Raw genomic sequence first — 20,676 nt, 5'->3', positions numbered from 1 at the left:
CTGTTCCTGATACAGGCCAGGATGCTGTTGGCCTTCTTGGCCACCTGGGCACACTGCTGGCTCATGTTCAGCCCACAGGCCACCAACACCCCCAGGGCCTTTTCTGCCAGGCAGCTCCAGCCACTCTGCCCCCAGCCTGTAGCGCTGCAGGGGGTTGTTGTGACCCAAGGACAGGACCCGGCACTTGGCCTTGTTGAACCTCATCCCGTTGGTCTCGGCCCATCCATCCAGCCTGTTGAGATCTCTCTGCAGAGCCTCTCTACCCTCCAGCAGATCAACACTCCCACCCAGCTTGGTGTCGTCTGTGAACTGACTGAGGGTGCACTCGATCCCCTCGTCCAGATCATTGATAAAGATGTTAAAGAGAATTGGCCCCAGTACTGAGCCCTGTGGGACACCACTCGTGACTGGACGCCAGCTGGATTTAACTCCATTCACCACCACTCTCTGGATCCGGCCCTCCAGCCAGTTTTTAACCCAGCTGAAATTCTCCTTAATTCACCTGAAATCTCTTTCCATGATGTTTACACACTGAAAAATCCAGCAGTGCTGGCAATCAGCTCCATACGATTCTAACTTCAAACCTTCCTCCCAACTTGCAGTCACTTGACCAGTGGAATTTAAGGCAAATGACCCAGTAACCAAACCAGAAAAACATACCTCAAACGTTGCAACCCTTCTGCATGAGAAACTCCTAGCATTGGCAGAAAAGATGCTGAAGACTACAGCCAAAGAGAAGCAAAAGAGAGGAGCAATGGTTGAAGGAGGAAAGAAAAGATGACAAAAAGGATGGAGAGAGAAAGGAAATGTGACAATGTATCAAAAATTCAGTCTTGCCTAGGAAGCTGCAAACAGTACAAGCCATTCTTTGTCCTTTTTGATAGACTACACAAATCACTATGTAATACACACTGACTATAGGCTTAAGGCAGTGAATAAGCTGGTTTTGACTGTAATCATCCCAAGGACTTGAAGAAAATGGAGGGGTCCCAACAGTAAAGTCTAATTACTTGACTGGGGAAAAACTAACAGGACATACCAGATTCTTAAAATGTACTTAAGATTATTTTCTGCTCCATCTCTCTCCCCAGAAAGAGACAGATTTTTCTATTGGAGTTCTGGTTCTGGATTTTTAAGGCAGAATTGATTGACTGAGAACCCAAGCAGGGAATATTACTGTGGCAAAAGAGTTTCCCATCACATGGAAAAACCAAGGAGAAAGGATAATTTTAACGTCCAAGGGGTATTGAAACAAATTAGTAATCTTTTTGCATGCACAAGAAAGGGAAGAAAAAAAAACAAACAAAAAACCCAACAAAAACCCCAAAACAACAACAAAAATACATGAGTATAGGCTCCTCAATAATAGACTGCAATAATCCAATCTAAATGCCCTCGTAAGAAGTCTACCACATAGGGATAAGAAGAGTTAGATACAATATCCAAGCGGCATTCAGTTAAGTCTGATGCTGAAGTACAGGCTGTATGGAATCATAATCAAGGGGAAGTCTAAAAAGCCTCAAAGGAGATTATACCAGTTGTTCATTGACCAACCAGAGCATTTCAATTCAGGTCTTGCATAGAATTGTGTTCCAGAGCATTTCAATTCAGGTCTTGCATAGATCTGTGTTCACAGAATCACAGAGTCTTCGTGGTTGGAAAACACCTTTGAGATCATCGAGTCCAACCACACACACACAGAGAAAAAAAAAAAAATCACACACACACACACAAAAAAAAAAAACCACCCACCAAAAACCCTCCACCCAAACACAAAACAAAACACCCAACCCAACGATCTTGGGCACTAGAGCATGCCCTGAAGTGCCACATCTACACCTTTCTGAAATCCCTCCAGGGATGGTGACTCCACCACCTCCCTGGGCAGGCCCTTCCAGGGCCTGACCACCCTCTCAGGAAAGTCATTCTTCCTCAGATCTCATCTAAACCTCCCCTGCCCCAACTTCAGACCATTTCCTCTGCTCCTGTCATTATTCCCTTGGGAGAAGAGGCCAACCCCCACCTCTCTACACCCTCCTTTCAGGGAGTTGTGGAGGGATGAACTTCTGTTCAAGTCAGTATTTTCAGAGATGCCTTGGATGACCGAAAATCCTTATAAAAACATGCTGAGGACCCTGAGATGAACTTTGCAACAGTGGGAGAGAGGATATGAACACTTCCAGAATTCAAAGCATTCCTGCTTTCAGATCAACTTCTCTGTAAGATGAAATGCAAAACCCACGAAAGCCCACTAATCATCCTGGTGGCCCTCCACTGGACTTGCTCCAATATGTCAATGTCTTTCCTGTGCTGGGGAGCCCAAAACTGGACACACCACTCTACATGTGAACCCAGAAGTGCCACATGGTGGGAAAGAAACATCATTTCCCTCCAACTGCTAGCTATCCTCCTAATGTAGCCCAAGATGTTGATGTCCTTCTTTGCCAGAAGGGCACACTGATGACTCATGTGCAACTCACTGCCCACAAGGACCTCGGGTCCTTTTCTACAAAGCTGCTTCCTAGCCAGTCAGTGCTGCCCTGTGCTGCTGCATGGGCTTAGTCCATCTCAGATGCTGAATTTTGGTGAAATTCATGAGGTTCCTGTGAGTCCATTTCTTTAGCCTGATGTGCCTGCTCTAAATAGTGGCCCTGTCTCCAGTGTATTGACCGACCTTCCTAATTTGCAGAGACTGCACTCCCTTCCATCATCCAGGTCATCAGGTAGCTTATAATTTCAACTTGTAGCTGGATTCACTGATTTTAACATCAGAGATTTTGTGCAAATACGTATTATTTCCATTTGAGGTCTGCTTAAATCAAAGGACAGTAAACAAGGATACTAACAAAACAGAAATGGCGCATATTCCAAATCTGTAGGCCAGCATCTCATAATACATAAAAATGATGAACAAGCATAAATTACAGTCAACTTACTCATTCCTGAACATTCTCTGTCTCCATCCCACACGTTAGAAACTGCATGCCCCGTCAACAGGAGGTTAATCAAACTTTGGCTATATAACAGAAAGAAATCACCTATTAGAAGGCATATACAATTTAATTCTGGAAAAGTGCTTATCTCTAACAAATGGAAAAATATTGTATTACCCAGACAGCTAAGCAGGCATTCTCTAAGTATATCTATTCCTTTAATTAGCGTATATTTGTAATTCAGCAATGTTAATATGATCTCCACTCTATCAATCAGCAACTAACATAAAAATGTATCCCTGAATTTGAGAATTATTCCTCTGCGAATTCAGCACTAACAGAAGCATTTCCTCCTGACTTATGGACTAAGTAGATTAAGCCGTGAAAAAGGCATGCTATGTTAAGTGTTGCTTTTAGCTATTATAAAGTTATAATTGAATCTTTGTCGTACTGTCACTAATTTCCTAAAAGAATGAACAGTTACAGGAACATAAAAAATTAGCCCATTAATCTATTTTAAATGGTAGCAACCATATTTTGCAGCTTACCTTCCATGACCGTAAACAGGATCTATCAATGGCTCAGTTGCATCTTCAATTTCATTTTTTATGTTTTCAATACCCTGCAGAAAAATTACAAACATTTTCACTCTCTTAAGGAATGAATTGCAACATTTACGACAATAGAATGCAATAGTAAAATATCAGGAGGCTGATGCTCTTGCATGAATTGATACCTAAATACACCTCTTTCTCTTGATAAGAGATGGTAGAGATATACAAGGAAGGACATTTCCAAACTTGGTAATTTCCTCCAGATCAGGAGGAGGAGGAAGAAAAAAAAAATAAATAAAGAAGTCTGAGCTTTTCAAGTTTTTATTCTCGAGATGTACTGCAACATGAATGAAGATGGCATTCTATCCATTTACCTAGATTTGACCTAGTTTATCAGCTGAGTTTAGCATTCACCTTTCACAGAAAAAGAGGTACACGATCAAGCTTTCCCTTAACAAAGAAACGAAACAAGCACAGGCACAAAAAATATCAAACAACCCACAAACCTTTGTCAGGATTACAGAATACAGAAAGAGCAGTACTCCAAATCTGTTTGTCCACACTGAATATTGATCCCAAACTGCATCCTTCAGTTCAGGGAAGCTTTTGAATGCTCGTTTGCTAAAGACAAAAGAAAATAAAACAACAGAGAAGGAGAATGTATTTAGATGAAACATTAGAAAAGTGTTACAAAGCACAAACAACAATTATTAATACCTAACAAGAAAATGTCCAATTAAAAGCAGAGTAAAACTGATGTTACATACAAAATGACACAGCAGCTGTTCTGGACTTACTGTAACTGCCATAGAGTCATTAGTATTTACCCATCAGAAGACGAGAAATAATTCTGGAGCAGTGTGCAAAAATGAACATAGTTTTTATGTGCAAACACTAACCATAAAGTTACATATTCATGGCAAAGAGCTGAGCAGTTCGAACCAGTAATTCTACAGAACAGTTACTGAAACTGACAATGGATTGTATGTCACCAAAATAATGTTTGTGTTCTATAGTGTTCTGAAAGACATTTAGTCCATGAACAGTGGAAAAAAAACCCCTTCCACTTAAGCAGGTAAGACTATCTTTCAGGCTTTGGAACTATTTATTACATTTCCCATGGGAATTTGATTTTGTTAGACTCTAGCTTTGAAAAAAGCAAAATGTTCAAATCCACAACTGATACATAAACAACCAAATAATTTCCCAAATGTTAAACAGGGATGCCGCCTGGATAAGGTCACACCAGATGATCATATGTTTAAAAAGAAAAGAAGTAAAATAAAAATAGAGGAATAGTAGAGATCCATCAAGGTTCCAGTGAAGTAATCACTTTCTATTTCTTGGGATATTTAGAGTTAAATATTCATTTTTGGAACATAAACTTTAGTTTTTATTGAGAAATTCAAACTAGATTAGAGCCTCTGCTTATTTACACAAACTCAGCTGTATTATTTTCTTTTTGATTTCTTGCACACTTTTAGTAAGTCTTGTTTAAAAAAGAAACAAACATCTACAAAAATACACCCAGAGATAGATTTACTCTGGCTAACACTTGAGATTTTTAAACTACCTTTGATTATCAGGAGGCACACAAGGCAAAGTCGGCTCTGAAATCCATCACCCAGCTCAATATTAAGGCGTGTGCCAGAGTGTTCATTTCCAGTGAGAAAGACTGAGAAAAACTGAAGTGGGGTCCAGTGAGAAAGACTGAGAAAAACTGAAGTAGGTACCACAAAAACTGAAGTGGGTACCACAAGTCCAAGATCAAGTGAGTGTGAGTGAGAGGGAAGGCAGGAAATAAGGGTTTTGATCAGATGTGGTTATAAAAAATTTTATATTTTCCCCTTTCTTCTTTCCTCATATGGGTTTAAAGAACAAATTATAGTTACTACCGATACAATAAGCAGTAGTTATTTCAGTCCTAATTAGCAATATTTTCCATTTCAAGTGTTTTTTGAAATTCTATTGCTCTGTATTTCCTCTTTGGGGATTTATCTGTATAATGATCACAATTGTTCACTGTGGAAAAAAAAAGGCCTTCACCTTTAAAGATAAACTCACTAGAGCTGTATTTACACCCCAAAAAAAAGTTTAAAGTATGAAACAGAAATCAGTCTTGTATATGAAATATTTTTATGAATGTTTCCTACATTGTCCCAAATCAGAAGACATACTAAATGAGAAATATTTTTCAGCATATATGTCACAAGTATATAAGAATCACACGTGAAGACTGTGTATAAAAAAATCTAGGATTAACATCTTTAATGTAAATGTGAATCTTAATTAGCTGTGTTCATATACTTGAAATGCACCAGTTATTTGGCCAATTTCACACATTACATTGCTCCAGTTTTTTTTTAAACCCCAATGCTTATGCTTAAAATAATATTCCATTTTAAACTGTAAGATGCAAAGAAGCCCCCTCCCCCCAAACCAAAACTGGAAATCCAAGATTAACCTGATGTGTAACACACACAAAGTTCCTCAACATACCCCTTTCAGGGCTGTGAATATTAGTGTAACTTCAAAATACTGTATTTCAAATGTTCCAACATATTACTTACTGAATTAATGCATGAAATCGCTCAAAGCCAAGCTCTTCGACAGCCAAGGCAGCTATACACAAGAGACACTTTTCAGCACTACACATGGCAAAAAAATGACACAAGATACACACAGCAAGCTAGTATACTTTTAAGCTTTAATTATATTTTTAATTTTTAATCCTCCCTTGACATTTAAATTTTTTAACTAATTAGTATAAACTAATTTACCGCAACATTAAGATTCCACCATACAAATTAGTGAGAACAGTTTAATCAATTTATTCAAAGCACAAAGCCACTGGAGTGTGTAGCCTTGAAAATATTTGTCAAATACCAAGCTGTTAATTTTGTACAAAACGTGGCTGTCACAAAGTCATCAAGCATTTGCATACTATAGATAATTTTGCAGGTATTATTTCCTAGAAAAGCAAGCATGACTATTTGGATCATTTTGTCAATGTAGGTAAGCTGTATTTTTTCTGAAAATATACCTTTCTGTTACTGAAACACTGGGGGTTTTATTCCCCTTTCAATGCTTATTTATTACAAACTAATGAGTAGAAATATTCTACATAGTATTAGATATCCTGTTTTTAAATTAATTCTCATTGTTTTCTTTTAATAATGGATAAATAGCCTTTCAAGTAAGTGTCACATCCAAGACAGAAAAAAAATACAGCATTAGTGTCTTCCCAAGTTCAACACAGGCTTTATACCTTTGTTCCCCTCACAACATTTCCAAATGACTTTTAAAATGGAATTTTCTTTTACCAAGAGGAAGTTACACTTGCCGGTTAATAACCACATTCTACAGACATTCAAGCATTATGACTGTAGCAGTCTTTAGCACCCTCCATGTCCATAAGGACTTTGTCTTCCTGCTAGTGGAATAATACACAAAGAAGATCTGCTTTCTGATAAAGGTCACTTAATGCTGAATATTTAAACAACGTCTGATCATCTAGCTATGAACTTGACTGCATACAATTCGTTAAAGCCCTGAAGCCATTAGGGGTAATACTACTGATCAATTCTTCCCACAAGAATTCCAGAAAGGGCTTTTAATGCCCTTTCTCATTGTATTTTGAAAGAGGCACTTTGCCTACGTGCAAACACAACTAATTCTCCAGCAATAGAATACTTTCATTTTCTACTTCAGAAATAAGGCAGCAGTAGTTGTAAGAATGCTTTCGTCTTGTGAAAAACTACAAGGAATCACTAAAATTAGGTTACCAAGAATAAAACTGGACTTCAGAAAATCTTTTTTTTAAGATACATTTGAAAAAGATGAAACAATACATCCAAATTGCAGAAAATTGACAAACATAGCTTTTTTTTTCTTTTCTATTTTTGCTTAATTAAAAATTGTTTTATAAGAAAATTTATAAATGCTAGAGGAACCAACCCTGCTCCAAGAACATGTATTTTTGAAGCAGAGAGAGTTAGAGGGACTAAATCATATAAAGCAACCTTTGAACCTGGGAACTTGCACTACTGCAGCCAACGCATGGCCAACAACAAGTCACTGGTGCACACCACAAAAGCAGATGAAAAATGCAATTGCATTCAGTAAGTGTGCTCAAATCCACCTTTTGTTCACACAGCAGGATGGTAGGCAGTTTCATTCTGTTACCACAGAACAGAGTGAAATGGTAAGAGAACTACTATTTGAATCAAAGGGAAAGAAGTAGAAATACTAAAGAGAAGTGTGGCTCTGCATAATAACCCAAACAAGGTTAAATAAAGACAGCGCTTAATGGAGAGGAAAAGAACCAACAGCAATAGAACATAAGCTGTATGAGAAATACAATCATATAGAAAATTTTAAAAAAATTATACTCTATCATGCTTCGTTTAATCATATTTCATGGTTTTATTATATATTCTCATATTCAATTCCCAAATAGCAGTAGCTTGCCATGTGGCATTGTATCTGTAATACTCCCACACACACATAAACTATCTCTTAAGTCCTACCAACTATGACAATGCCTGTTTCTATTTTTACTGATTACAGCAACCAAGCAAAAAATAGATGTATTCCTTTGCACCAGCAGTAACAGAACTCTGTATTATTAACACCCATCTTTGCCCCAAGCCTAAGAGGGCAAGAGGCTGGTCTACAGTTAAAATAGCAGGACAGGAAAGCAAAAACCCCACCCTAACAAACAGATCTTAAATCAGGGAATGTATTGCATTATAAAGTAAAATACTGTTTTAACTGTAGAGTACATACAAGAGGTACATTCAGTGTCTTAGCAGGCAGTGTGGAATAGGAACAGTGAAAGAGATTAAGTTTGCTCATGACAAAAGCAGACTGTTCACGGTAAACGTCTCCTGCTCTTCTCAAGCACGTTCCCTGGTATTAAGGACAAGTCAGGCACAACTTGGAGACTTGCACAGAAATATAAAAAATATAGATATGTAATAGAAGGATTAGTTCATTAAGCGTCAGTGCTGAGAGCAATTACTACTCAAGTGTGTGCTGAAACAGACTTTCTGCTAAACAGTTTCTACAGTTAAAAGTTCTTTAGAATAAGGCAATATACTAATAAACAGGACAGTAAAAGCCTACTGATAACTAGGTTCTACTTCACTTTTTCTTCAAAGGAAACTGCATAATATGAGCAAGAGCTTCAGAGACAACTGGAAAAATCTACAGAAACTAGGAATTTCAGAGTTACAACTGAAGATTTTAGATTTTTTTTTTTCAATAGATGTTGAAAAAAAGCAGATTTTTTTTCAACAGTTGTAGATACGACTTTTTTTTTTAATCAGAAAAAAGCTCACTTTGGAACTCTTACGTAGTGACTTTCTGTTTTTTCAATCAAGTAACATTTTAATTATTATTGTTTCAGCCTTCTAAAGCACATGGAGCATTTGACAGAAGCAGATGAAGATGACTTGTAACATCCAGAGCTCCAGCACTACTAATTGCTATAGCTAGCTGCGCACGTACGGATCTACTGGTACAATTCTTACTTTGTAGTTATGTCACAAACTGCCGAATAACACATTCCTTCCATCAAAAGATGGCACCTTTATAAGCATGTTCTCATATGAAGAGTTTTTCATACTTCTTAAGGGACACATTGGGAACAAAAACTAAAAGAAAAAGAAGCTTATCTTTTACCACGTTAGATATCTTCTATGAAATAATAAATACACATCTCGATGATCACGTGCGCACAGATAAAATGTCCTTCTCACTAGCTCCACAGTTGCTAGATATAACTGGATGCTGTATTTCAGTGCAACAAATGATGTTCACCAGATCCTTGATGTTAGTAACTAATGAAGGAATCAAGACATTTGCAAAAAGTAGGAAACTGAAAAATTCTATCCTACAAAACCTTCCATTAGTCTGCTATAAGGTGATTTAATGAAACTGTTTTGGTACTGCATAGAATCAAAGGGAAAAAGGCTACTTCTCTATAACAGGGGATCCAGAATATTTTAGAACAGATGAAGTGTTGCAAAATTTCCTACAAGAGCTCTTCTGAAGTAAAGCAAAAAGTGACAAGTTAAAATATTCCTCCAGTATTAGGAAGCGTCTAGAATTTTCCAAACTAGAGACACATCAGTTCCCAATAAATTACAAAATAAAATTAAAAAGAAATTGCTCAAATTCAAGAGAAGCATATCTGGTAGAACTCCAGTGATAGACTGCACATTCCTTTTGACAAAAAGAATCAATGACTAATTACAAAGAAAAAAAATCTGTCTGTTGCTAATGGAATCACAAAGGCAAAACCCCCACCTGTGTACAATAATAAAAAGCACGGCCTCTCAAAAATGACATAATACTTCACTACATGACAGGTAATTCAGAACAGAAATAACATCTTACATGGATGTTCCTCCTGATGACTAGATTCTGCAGGACTGTCAGAAATACTAGCAGTTTCTTCAGTTGTTTTTCCTCTTATCCATGTTGCCAGAGAGTATGACTCAGAATTATCAGAGCAAGCCATTTCCAAAATATCACATAATGTATGACAGAGAAGGTTCTTCTGCTCCTCTTCTGAAATATCAGAAACCTACATGAGTTCAATTGCTGCTAATCAGTATCTTATATAAGCTACTAGTATCTTTCTTATACATTAATTTTATCTAAATAATTGAGTTTATTACTTTCATCTTATTAATTATTAATGTTAATTGCTGTTTGACTATACCGGACCACAGAATTATAAAGTTGTCTTAAGAAAAATGTATTTTAATATGATCTCTAATCCATTCCTTTCCTAGTAACAGATTCCAATCAAACATTTATAAAACACACAAGTACTACAGGCAGTCAAATGAGAGTTTAGAGACATGCAGTGTACATACTGTATGCCTTATAAAACAGCATGGGAGCACACTTAAAAAGAAAGTGTAAAATATTTAAAATTCTTTGTACGAGGACATGCTTTGCAAATAATTAAAAAGGAAAAAACAAAGAGGAAAAAAAGAGGTTTCAGTACCTGGACAGTGTCTCCAAGTTGACTTTTCACTGGTAAAAAGCCTCTTCAAAAGGAATGCCTTTGTTATCAAAGCATAAAATAATATTAAAACGCAAGCCAACACCAACTTCTACACCTCAAACCAGGACAAACAGAGACCAGAGACTCTGTATTTTGTTTTTAAGACCACAGAAGTAAACAGAGCCATGTTACAGAGTGCAATTCATAATATTTTTTTTTTTTCTATTGGTTGTTTACAACCTAAACAAGTGATGCTCCTTCCTATGGTACAAGTCTTTTGGTGAAACTAGAATTTGGAGTGTCTGAAGATAACCATAACAGAGGTTTATGACTATCACATTACACACACACCCCAGAGACGCAAACAACTCCCCAATGTCAGTTGTCTGACCTAGATACCTTCCAGTTCATGTTCAGATTAACTCTGCCACATGACTCTAATATGTCAGTGGACAACTCGGTCCTAGACATAACTGCAGGGTTTGATCTGTGGGTAAGGAGTCAAAAGCAGGTGAGCAGAAAAACTAACGTGGCCCATCACCGGGGTCTGCCCGTGTCTACAGGGAGCTCCTCAGACAACAAAGAGCAATTGGAGATTAGACAAACCACTCTAGCAGAATGGATCCAACCTACAGGTCATATATCTACACAGTAATCACAATTGCCCCAGAAACAGCATTTCAAAGAGTATGCACACAGCCTACAAGATAAAGAAACCAAAAAAACCCCACCACAATCGGAGTTGGTTGAGTGTATCTGAAGCACAAGTGAAATCCTAAGCAAGTATCCAGAATAAAATATATTCACCCAACATACTTCAATTATTCTGCTAGCTAGAATTTTGAAAGTATAACATTTCTACTTTTCTTACATAGCAAACCTTGTTAGGTTTGAAAACAGATTACTTCAAATATTTCTAATACAGTTTGCTAAAGCAGCCATCGTGACACAGATATCACCCCTCCTAAAGGCAGGAAATTTGAGAGAGAAAAAAAATAATTAGGATTACATTTATATCTGATTGTGTATGTCTCCCTTTTACCCCACATTCCTCACTTTAATGTCACCTCTGCTTGGATCAACCTGCTGCACTTCCTCAAACAAATTCACTTCTGCAAAATTATAGTTCAAAATCAACCTATCTCTGCCTTTTTTACTGAGTTTCTTGTCTCCTCCAAACTATAATTATGAAATCAAAAGACAAGTGATCTGCAATATTTTCCGTACTTATTTTAGTTCCACATATATAGACAAAAGAAGAAATTTTGGGCTTATTAATTTTAAATTATTCCTATAATAAATGTATCTTACCTGTACAGGTGCAATCACTGCACAAGGGCCACCTTCAAATTGTTCTAACGCAGTTGATTCAGATTCACTAAAGACAAATCCTGTCACATGAAAAAAAGGCTACATTTAGTGAAATATGTAAACAAGCACATCTTTCTGTGTACTCCTTCCCTAACAGAAATGATACTTGATTTATTCCCCTTTGAAGATAAGATAGGTTTTCAAGACTTTTTTCCCCCGATCATGCAACAGAATGCAGTTAAACTATCTGAAGCAAATAAGTCATTAATATAGGTGAAAGCACAGAAATGAATTATTTATCTCAGCAATGAAATCATGACCACAAGGGGCTAAGAGCTCGGGTTTTAAAAAAACAGAAGGATTTTTAACAGTAAAACTGACACTAGGGCACATATGGCTGGATACTTGTATCATAGTTTTTATTTTATTATGGTTTATTTCTTATAAATCAATAAAAATTTCTAAGCAATAACATTTTGACTCACATGTAAAAATACTAATCATCTTTGGACCTTCACCATGCATAATACATTTCTATTCCCTAGGAAGGGTACAGTATGCCTCCTATTGACCTCATTTTTGGCCTGTCAGTACTTCCTATTAAGACTGAAACTGGCTGAGTAACTCAAATACTCACTTGTAACCAGTGCAGCAAGCCTCTTCATGGTGCTCTTTTACAGAAGATACACTGTATTTACTAAGATGCAAGATCGCCTCTTTTCCCCCTCTATCTTTAATGTATTTGTATTCAGAATTATCTTACAATCACATTATAAACAGTGGAGCAATCACTGCTAAATTTTTTGTTACCACCTTGCCCTTAAACTTGTCTTCAAGATATCTGATTCATAGCCTGCAGTTCTGATGGAAAAATGCATACACGTGGAGAATTATGACACTTTGCAACTCACTCGCAGTGAATATTTTGCATTATTCTTTTACGTGCTGATAAGATTATGCTGAAGTGACTCTTGTTCAATGTAAGCTAGAAATCATGCAACTGTGACCAGCCACTAACGAGCAAGCAGAAGCAAGTGGGGGCAAGGGGAAAGCGGGTACACATGCGTATTTTCTCAGCAGTGTCAGTCCCAGTGGAAACAATATTCAACGTTTCTTTCCCACTGTTTCTCCCTTTCCCAACTCCATATCATTACATTCTGCCATATCAGAGGCATCCCTAACCCCTCTATGTGAATAGAAGCAGCACAGGAGAGGCTACTGCATGTTTTCTAGGCCATATTTCATCACAGAAATTAGAGTAGTTCAACAACAATGTGAATGTATTTTATTTTTTTTTTTAAGATGGATCAATGTAGCCACAGTTCTTAAAAAAAATAAAAAAAATATCTAGAAATCATGCAACTGTGACCAGCCACTAACGAGCAAGCAGAAGCAAGTGGGGGCAAGGGGAAAGCGGGTACACATGCGTATTTTCTCAGCAGTGTCAGTCCCAGTGGAAACAATATTCAACGTTTCTTTCCCACTGTTTCTCCCTTTCCCAACTCCATATCATTACATTCTGCCATATCAGAGGCATCCCTAACCCCTCTATGTGAATAGAAGCAGCACAGGAGAGGCTACTGCATGTTTTCTAGGCCATATTTCATCACAGAAATTAGAGTAGTTCAACAACAATGTGAATGTATTTTATTTTTTTTTTTAAGATGGATCAATGTAGCCACAGTTCTTAAAAAAAAAAAAAGAAAAGGAGTTTCCCCTGTATTTGACAGCAAGGCTCCAGGGCCGGTTTTTTACCTGAATGTGAAAACGTGTGCTACAAAGATGTATTTTCTATCCAAAACCCAGACACACATCATGCCTACATACTTAGATCCAGCACCCCCTAAAGCAGCAGCAAAGCTCCATTAATCCATTCTTCAACCAGAGTCTGCACTTAGTGTCGTTTCACTCCCCTGTTAACATGCCCTAATAAGAAATATCCCCAGTCCTTTAAACTTTCCCAATTAGTTTGTGCAGCTTAGCCATATCCAAAGGTAAGTCTTCCTCTAGTTTGAAGCATTACCGCATGCCATCTAAGCACACTGCAACAATAGGTTTTTTTAGTTGTTTTAATGATTTAGCCACTGCAGAAAAACAACATACTTGGATGTGGTACCATTAAACCACACTTAAGAAATCTTGAATTTGTTTCACATTCTTCAGGCTTCTTATAGAAAGCATGAACTGTCTCAGCTTAACCCTGCCCTGCTTTTCAAAAGTGCTTCCTAAAAATAAAGAAAAATCGAGTGTGATCCACCAAAGTGAATATAAATTTGAGACAGACAATGCAAAATTGGTATTACACAGAATTTGACAAATACGACGATAGGGAAAAAACCATATATAATACCTAATAAAACACTTAATTTCTTTTACCTAAATGCTGTCTAATGCTTAATAAACATCAAGGTTCTAAAATACGTTAAACAAAAAAATGGGCTTCAGGGATTTTAGTCTTGCTCTCTTTTAGAACTTCTACAAAATCTGAAGTCAGTTCAGGTAAAAATTCATAAAACAGCAATCTGAAGTCCAGCTGGGGTCAAGTCTACATCAGTCTGCAATTGCATGTACTTACTTTTTTTGCCCTTCCCAATAATCCTATCTTGGGCAATCCCTGTAAACACCCATAAACCCCACACTCTCACTTATTATTTGTAGGACTGACCTGGCCAGCCTGGTAGCCTCTAAGCTACCAACTCAGCATCTCTGATCCAGACTAATTTCTCCTTACGCTCACTCTTAACCAGTCATATTTATCATACAGCTCTTTTCACCCAAGATAAAATTTAAGGAGCAAAATGGATGTAATGTAACCAAAACAATATTTCTTTTTTTAACTCTGCCCACCTTTTATCCATCAGTGTAATTATCATTCTTTGCCTATAAGAAACATAAAAAAAGTACAACTATCATTCATCTTCCGTGTCATTAATAACCTTATTAAATGCTCCATTGACCCAATTTTTTCAATATCACTATTGCTCTACTGCTTTAACCTCTCTGTCAGGTGGGGGAGTTGATCTAGATTCTTGTTGTTAATCAGTGTATTGCTTAATATTTTCAGTTACAGTGACTATGATATTCCCAAATCTGTCTTTATATCTTTGCCTACTATCAATCACACAAAACAAATTTTTATTCTTCTCATTTCCCCAAAACTTAGCATTTATCTTGACCGACTATTTTTCCTTCCACCTAATTCTTATGTCTTCTACAAATATTTTGCCAAAATGAGCGTATGACTTAGTTACCTACTCTTGTCTTTCATCTAATACTCCACATCATGATCCAAAGTACTACAAAATGATTCATTCTTCTCCTACAACCACCCGATTGCTTTCCTGCATCTTTTTATTATTCGCTTATTTCTAAAAAATACCTTTTTTTACACCCAAGACACTCTAGACATTAGTACCGCTGTCATTTCACAAAGGATGCTGTATACCTTCAGCATTTTCACTCTGTGCAAGAACCAGTTCTAGCTGAATGAAAGAGACAAGGGGAGTAGCTAAAGAGTGTGCAACATTAACCACGTTAAAAAAACCACACCAAAAACCAAACCAAACTTGCTGTATCTCTGATCCAATCTAACTACAGAGATGCTGTGCTATTCATTTTTTGTCCTCTTTTCTGCCGAGCCAGCCTCTCACCGTGGAACAGTATTTCGTTTTCAGGATACAAGAACTGCCTGATAAAAACACTAGAATAATCCATTACTACTCAAGTACAAGGTTTACAACGTGTCTTAATGTTCCATCCCTTCTCTAGAGCTGGGTGTAGAATGATGGACACATTTTGCATATGGCTTTGGGTTTTCAAAGTGTATTTTTACAGTAAAATTAAACTTCTGAAATTTTCTATAGAAAAAACCAACCAAACAAGACAACTGTTTCCCAGACACAAAAAGAAAGGGGCGTTTACTACAACACCACCACAAAAAAAAAAAAAGTCCACTTAATGGGTTGTGGATAAAGAGCTAGGAAGTCCTGGAATGGTTTGAGGAAAGTACCCAAATTACCTGGTAGGCTACCACTAAATTGGGCAGCAAGCTGCCAGAAAACAAGGTAAAACGCCTTTTTTCACACCTTTGTAAAACAAAACAGCTCTGTGAAATAGCTGAATTTTGACTGAAACTTCTGAATCTGCACCCTGGTAAGAGCCTTCTGTTGAGCACTCCTCAGGACCTTTCATCTTCTTTACTCTGGGGAAGGCTGAGAGGCTTAAAGAACGGACTCACTAGTACCATACCCTTTCTTCAAGTAAGGACAGTATCTTTTCAGATATTCCTTTTTGGATGCAGGCAGCAGCTAAGAGGCTTAGGGTTGACTAATTACGGAAGATAATTACATTACAGGGCATTTCAATTTCTTACTGCTCTATGTGTATTCCAACCACATTAGCCACCATGCCCATTAGCCAAAAAATACAATATTTTAACAACTTAATGTGCACATGCACATCCCATTTTTTCACAGTGAATGGCATTTTCTATCCTCCTTCCAGTTTAACAGTGCTGAAAGGGCTGTTACTTACACATAACGACACAGACAGTGCCTCCAAAAGCTGTATTTCTGACTTAGAGCCTAACTTCTCAATCAGCAAGCTTCACAAGAGATTTTGCATTCTTCAGAATGAATTAATTCTTTTAAGACAACTCTGCATTACAGGAGTACATGAATTAAGCATTTAAATCTCATATACAACAGAAAGAGATTTACCGGTCTGTATGAAATAGCAAGATGTGGTTATTTTGTCCATAAAATCAGTATCACTATCCCGAAACCAGTATGCCACTCCAAGAGAGGAAAAAAGAAGAAAGTCCACCAGCATAAAATTGAGAAGAGATATTCTTCCCTAGAGCAGGGTGTTAGGTAGCTCTTCCCAGCAGCACGTCCCTACTGTTTTTCCAAAACCTACTGTTGTCTCACATTTAACAGTAGCATGGCTTGCGTTAGCAAGAAAGAGCACTTCCTCCTGGCAGAATTAGCAATATCTACTTAAACTGAAGCAGCATCTTCTACTTAGAAGCTCTAAGTCAGTAATCATCAGCACTTTTTGTTTGAAGGCCCTAGTAATTTTTCCACATGATGTGCGAATTCCTGGCTGCAGGCCTAGCTTCTAACTTCTTAATTTTTACAGATGCCTTAAAAGCAGTCCACAGACCGTCACTTGAAGAGCACTCACCAAGGTTTACTTTGCTCCAAGTGACTGGCATTGGTGAAGCAGAAGCTTCAGAAGCAGTCCCACCAAAAGATTTAAGAGGCAATACTTAGAGCAGACAAGCAGCAACAGGTAGGCAGAGGTGGGCCAATAGGTGTCATGTCCTCCAGCTGTTTGCACAATCCACACTTATCTATACCCTAACTGTGAATATGAAATGAAAAATGCTTTTTTGTTTTTCTTCCTGATAAACTCTTTGCATTGAGTAATACACTACATCAAACTGGTACTTCTACTTAAGCCTTTGCAGAGTGGCAAGTGTACTCCTTTTGCTCAAAACATATCTGCTCCTCTGGTTAAAATTCTATTTCCTAGTAACCCTGACTTGATCGTGGTCTAACAATACTATAGTTCCCGTGACTTAAAACCAATACTATAGGCTCCTAAAAGCCAATCTGGTGATGCTTCAACGTACTAGACCAGAAACAGAGTTCCAGGCATGTAAAAAAGGGAAACCTGGAAAGAATGGGGGGGAAAGAAAAGGAAAGTTGTCAATATACCCCATCAGCTCTCAAGCTGGAAGAGGATACAGCTGAAGGAGACCTTTTAATGTTATGCATGCATACCTACAAACTGTAGTATTAATACCTTCACGCTATTCTTTTGAAACTAAATAGTCATTCAAAAAGACTCTCCCATATCTTCCGTTCCAAAGACCAGTGAGAAAACAGCTTAGGTAATTCTGAAAGGATGCTGCCCTCAAACCTGCCAGACATTCATAGCTGTGTAGACCTGATGCCACATGCCTCAGGGATGATTTGAAGAGTGGCTTTTGCCGCTTGGATCAATGAAGAAAATCACTCCTAACATTGGAATGCTTCTTTAGGGTTCAGTCCCCCTCCTAACTCCTTCCCAAGTCATCATATCTATGCCAGGAAACACTGACACGCGGACGGAGCCTCTGCACTACATTCCTCTGGGCCCACTTTGGAGATGCTGGCAAATGGGATACGCAAAGTTCAAACTGCAAATTCTGCTGCAACCATAAAGAAAAAAAATTCTATTAAAAAAAAAAAAAACAACACACCACAAACATCTCCAATCAAACTGCGACAGCTTTGCAGTGAGGCCTTTGTTAAGTCAGGAATCAAACCAATATATTTAAAGCTGCCAATGCAGCAAACTGAGGGAATTACCATCACTAACTTCAACCAGCACACCCGCGTTAGCAAGGCCAGCTCTGCCAACTGCCCACAGATCAGGCTGTCTCCAGGTTTGACCGAACAAACATGAGGCCTAACAAGTTCCACGCCCGGAGAGGATTCCCTGAACGTCGCTATCTTTACTGAGAAACTGACTGGTACGAGCCCCGTGTTCCTCAACACTCTCCCTACATGCAAATTACAGTTCTCAACTTCCCAAGAGTTTGAGAAAGGCTCAGACAACATTCAGACGGTATCTGAAATAAATACCAGTGTGACCACCACACTCTAAAAAACTACACCAAGCCACAAGAAGAACCCACCACCAAACCAGTTGTTAAAGCCAGCATCATTTATACTTCTTTGATATTCTCTGCACATACGATGTGAAACAAGGGCCTAGCTTTTAAACTTTGAAGTATTTGAAATAATTGAGTTTGATTATTATGTTTGGTTTTGCTTTTTTTTCGCTTTTAAACTTTGAAGTATTTGAAATAATTAAGTTTGATTATTATGTTCGTTTTTGCTTTTTTTTTTTTTAAATCTTGATGAATCAGTGTTGACAAGAGTCCTTTGTAGTAGGTAAATGAAGCAGAACTCTCTAAACAAAATAGAAACTGAAAACTAGGTAAATGTATTGTGGTGCTACCCAACATAAGGGACTGGAACAGGCTTTTTTGACTCTCACACAAGACTTTCAAACAACACACTAAGTTATTGTTACATGTTGATATTAAAGAGGATACAGAGAAGGGAACAGATACCCTAGGCAGTACAGTTACAGGACTTTCCCTAAAGACAGACAGGAAATAACAGCTCCTTTCCAGGAGCCACCAAGAACATGAGAGGCCTTTTCTATTACTCTTTCACAGGATCACAAGTGTGGGGCATTAGAACATATATTTCAATAAATTCTTAAATTGCAAAATTTCATATACAAACAATCTTGAAAATGTCAATTTAGGTCATCTAACATTACCAATAAAGAAATGATTCAGCTTTTTAACACCAATTCTTCTTTTCTGATTTGCAAAAACCTTGTACAGAAACAGCAACACTCTACTAAAACTGAAGATATATTTCAAAGTAACGATACTTCCACAAAAAGAATCAATTCACTAGGGAAAGTACTGGCTTTACCAGGGCTGCTTAAATTCTAGAACTTGGAAGGAATTTGTCTTTTTTTTTCCCCCCAAATATTTCTCACTGAATTACCTGAACACAGATTAACCTAGGGAAAAAGATACAAGAGCCTGATAATGCACGGTGTCCTGTGATGGGGAAGAAGCTGTGCAGCTCCCAAATCAACACCACACGTGCATCTACTCAACTATACAGATGACAAAACACCTGTTAAAAAAAAAAGACAAAAAGAAGAAGAACAAGGGACAAAGAATACTAAGAACATCCTTTTGTTTCAGTGAACTTTACTGCAGGACCTGAAGGCACGAAAGTTGTTTGTTTTCTTTTTAAATCTATAAATTCCACTATCATTTGTGAACCTTCTCCAGGAATTAAAGATGCTTTCATTATGATTTTCCTAATCATTACTAGAACTCTTCAAAGCCCATAGTAAACTACAGAGAAGGCTATTATTGCCTTCTCTCAGCCAGGACAGGTACACAGACTGATTTCTTGCCTATCATTTTTATCAGCAAGTCTCTGTACTACAGCTTGCAATTGCAGTTTTGAAAGAATACCTGAAAGTCTCCAACAAGAAGAAACTATGTGTAGGTTGCATAATTTAAAAACGGAAAAAAAACATCTTACAAATACTGCAGGGTCTGTGATTATTGCTGCTTTTACCTCTTGCCACATCCTAAAGATGGTACGCACCTGTTTCAATCACCAGAGAAATAGCTTAAAAAAAATAAATATCTGTAGGTCTCTGTCCCAAGCCTGTCCCCACTTTTGCGAAGTCTATTTGTGACTCCCATCTTTAAAAAAAAAAAAAAAAAAAACAAACCCTGGCAACTTATGTTGGTGTTTCCATGAGCTACGGAAAAGAATGGCATAAGATGCTGTGGAAATACATTTAAGAAACACATTTCCTTCCCTACCCCTTATAAGTTCCTTTGAAAATTTGAGGCAGGAGATGACCGAGCTGAAAAAAAAAGATGTTATTTAGCGAGTGAAACTGCTGCATCACTTTCCCCGCGGGCCGGGCTGCCGGTGACAGGGGCAGACGATGGCCAGCAACTGCCGCCGCCCCGGGCCCTGCCGCCCTCCCCTCACCGACAGCGGGGCAGCGGCGGACAGGCGCCGCCGAGCCCGGGGGTGTGCGGGCGGGTGGGCCCAGGAGGGCGAGGCGGGCCGGGGAAGGCCCCCCCGTCCCCCGGGGAAGGGCCGTGTGGGGAGCGGGGCACGGCGCACGCAAGTACCTTGCGCCCAGCGGCAGAAGATGGTGTCGGCCAGCCCGCGGGGCCCGGCCTTCTCGCCCCACACCAGGCGGACAAGCTCCTGGCCCGCCTCGGACATGACGGGGCGGCGGCGGC

At 38.3% G+C, this 20,676-nt stretch overlaps 1 protein-coding gene across 2 annotated transcripts in view; it reads right to left on the bottom strand.

Moving 5' to 3' along the window:
• Positions 1-20,670, bottom strand: part of FAM188A (family with sequence similarity 188 member A) — a 61,476-nt gene extending 40,806 nt beyond the window's left edge. Inside the window, exons 1-9 of one of the 2 annotated variants that reach the window (XM_014962819.1) lie at positions 20,563-20,659; positions 13,923-14,044; positions 11,820-11,899; positions 10,509-10,566; positions 9,890-10,063; positions 6,058-6,109; positions 3,994-4,108; positions 3,482-3,555; positions 2,937-3,016 (exon numbers count right to left, since the gene is read on the bottom strand). In XM_014962819.1, the coding sequence (XP_014818305.1) occupies positions 2,937-3,016; positions 3,482-3,555; positions 3,994-4,108; positions 6,058-6,109; positions 9,890-10,063; positions 10,509-10,566; positions 11,820-11,899; positions 13,923-13,938 (649 nt within the window). In that variant the 5' untranslated portion in view covers positions 13,939-14,044; positions 20,563-20,659. Of the gene's footprint in view, positions 1-2,936; positions 3,017-3,481; positions 3,556-3,993; positions 4,109-6,057; positions 6,110-9,889; positions 10,064-10,508; positions 10,567-11,819; positions 11,900-13,922; positions 14,045-20,562 lie in introns of both variants that reach the window. The other variant, XM_014962817.1, reaches the window with a different exon arrangement.
• Positions 20,671-20,676: the final 6 nt, after the last annotated feature.

The sequence above is a fragment of the Calidris pugnax genome, unplaced genomic scaffold (assembly GCF_001431845.1).
Source record: "Calidris pugnax isolate Ruff unplaced genomic scaffold, ASM143184v1 scaffold629, whole genome shotgun sequence".
Taxonomy (NCBI): domain Eukaryota; kingdom Metazoa; phylum Chordata; class Aves; order Charadriiformes; family Scolopacidae; genus Calidris; species Calidris pugnax.
The sequence above is the reverse complement of the archived record's forward strand: the minus strand, read 5'-3'. Positions and strand labels throughout refer to the sequence as shown.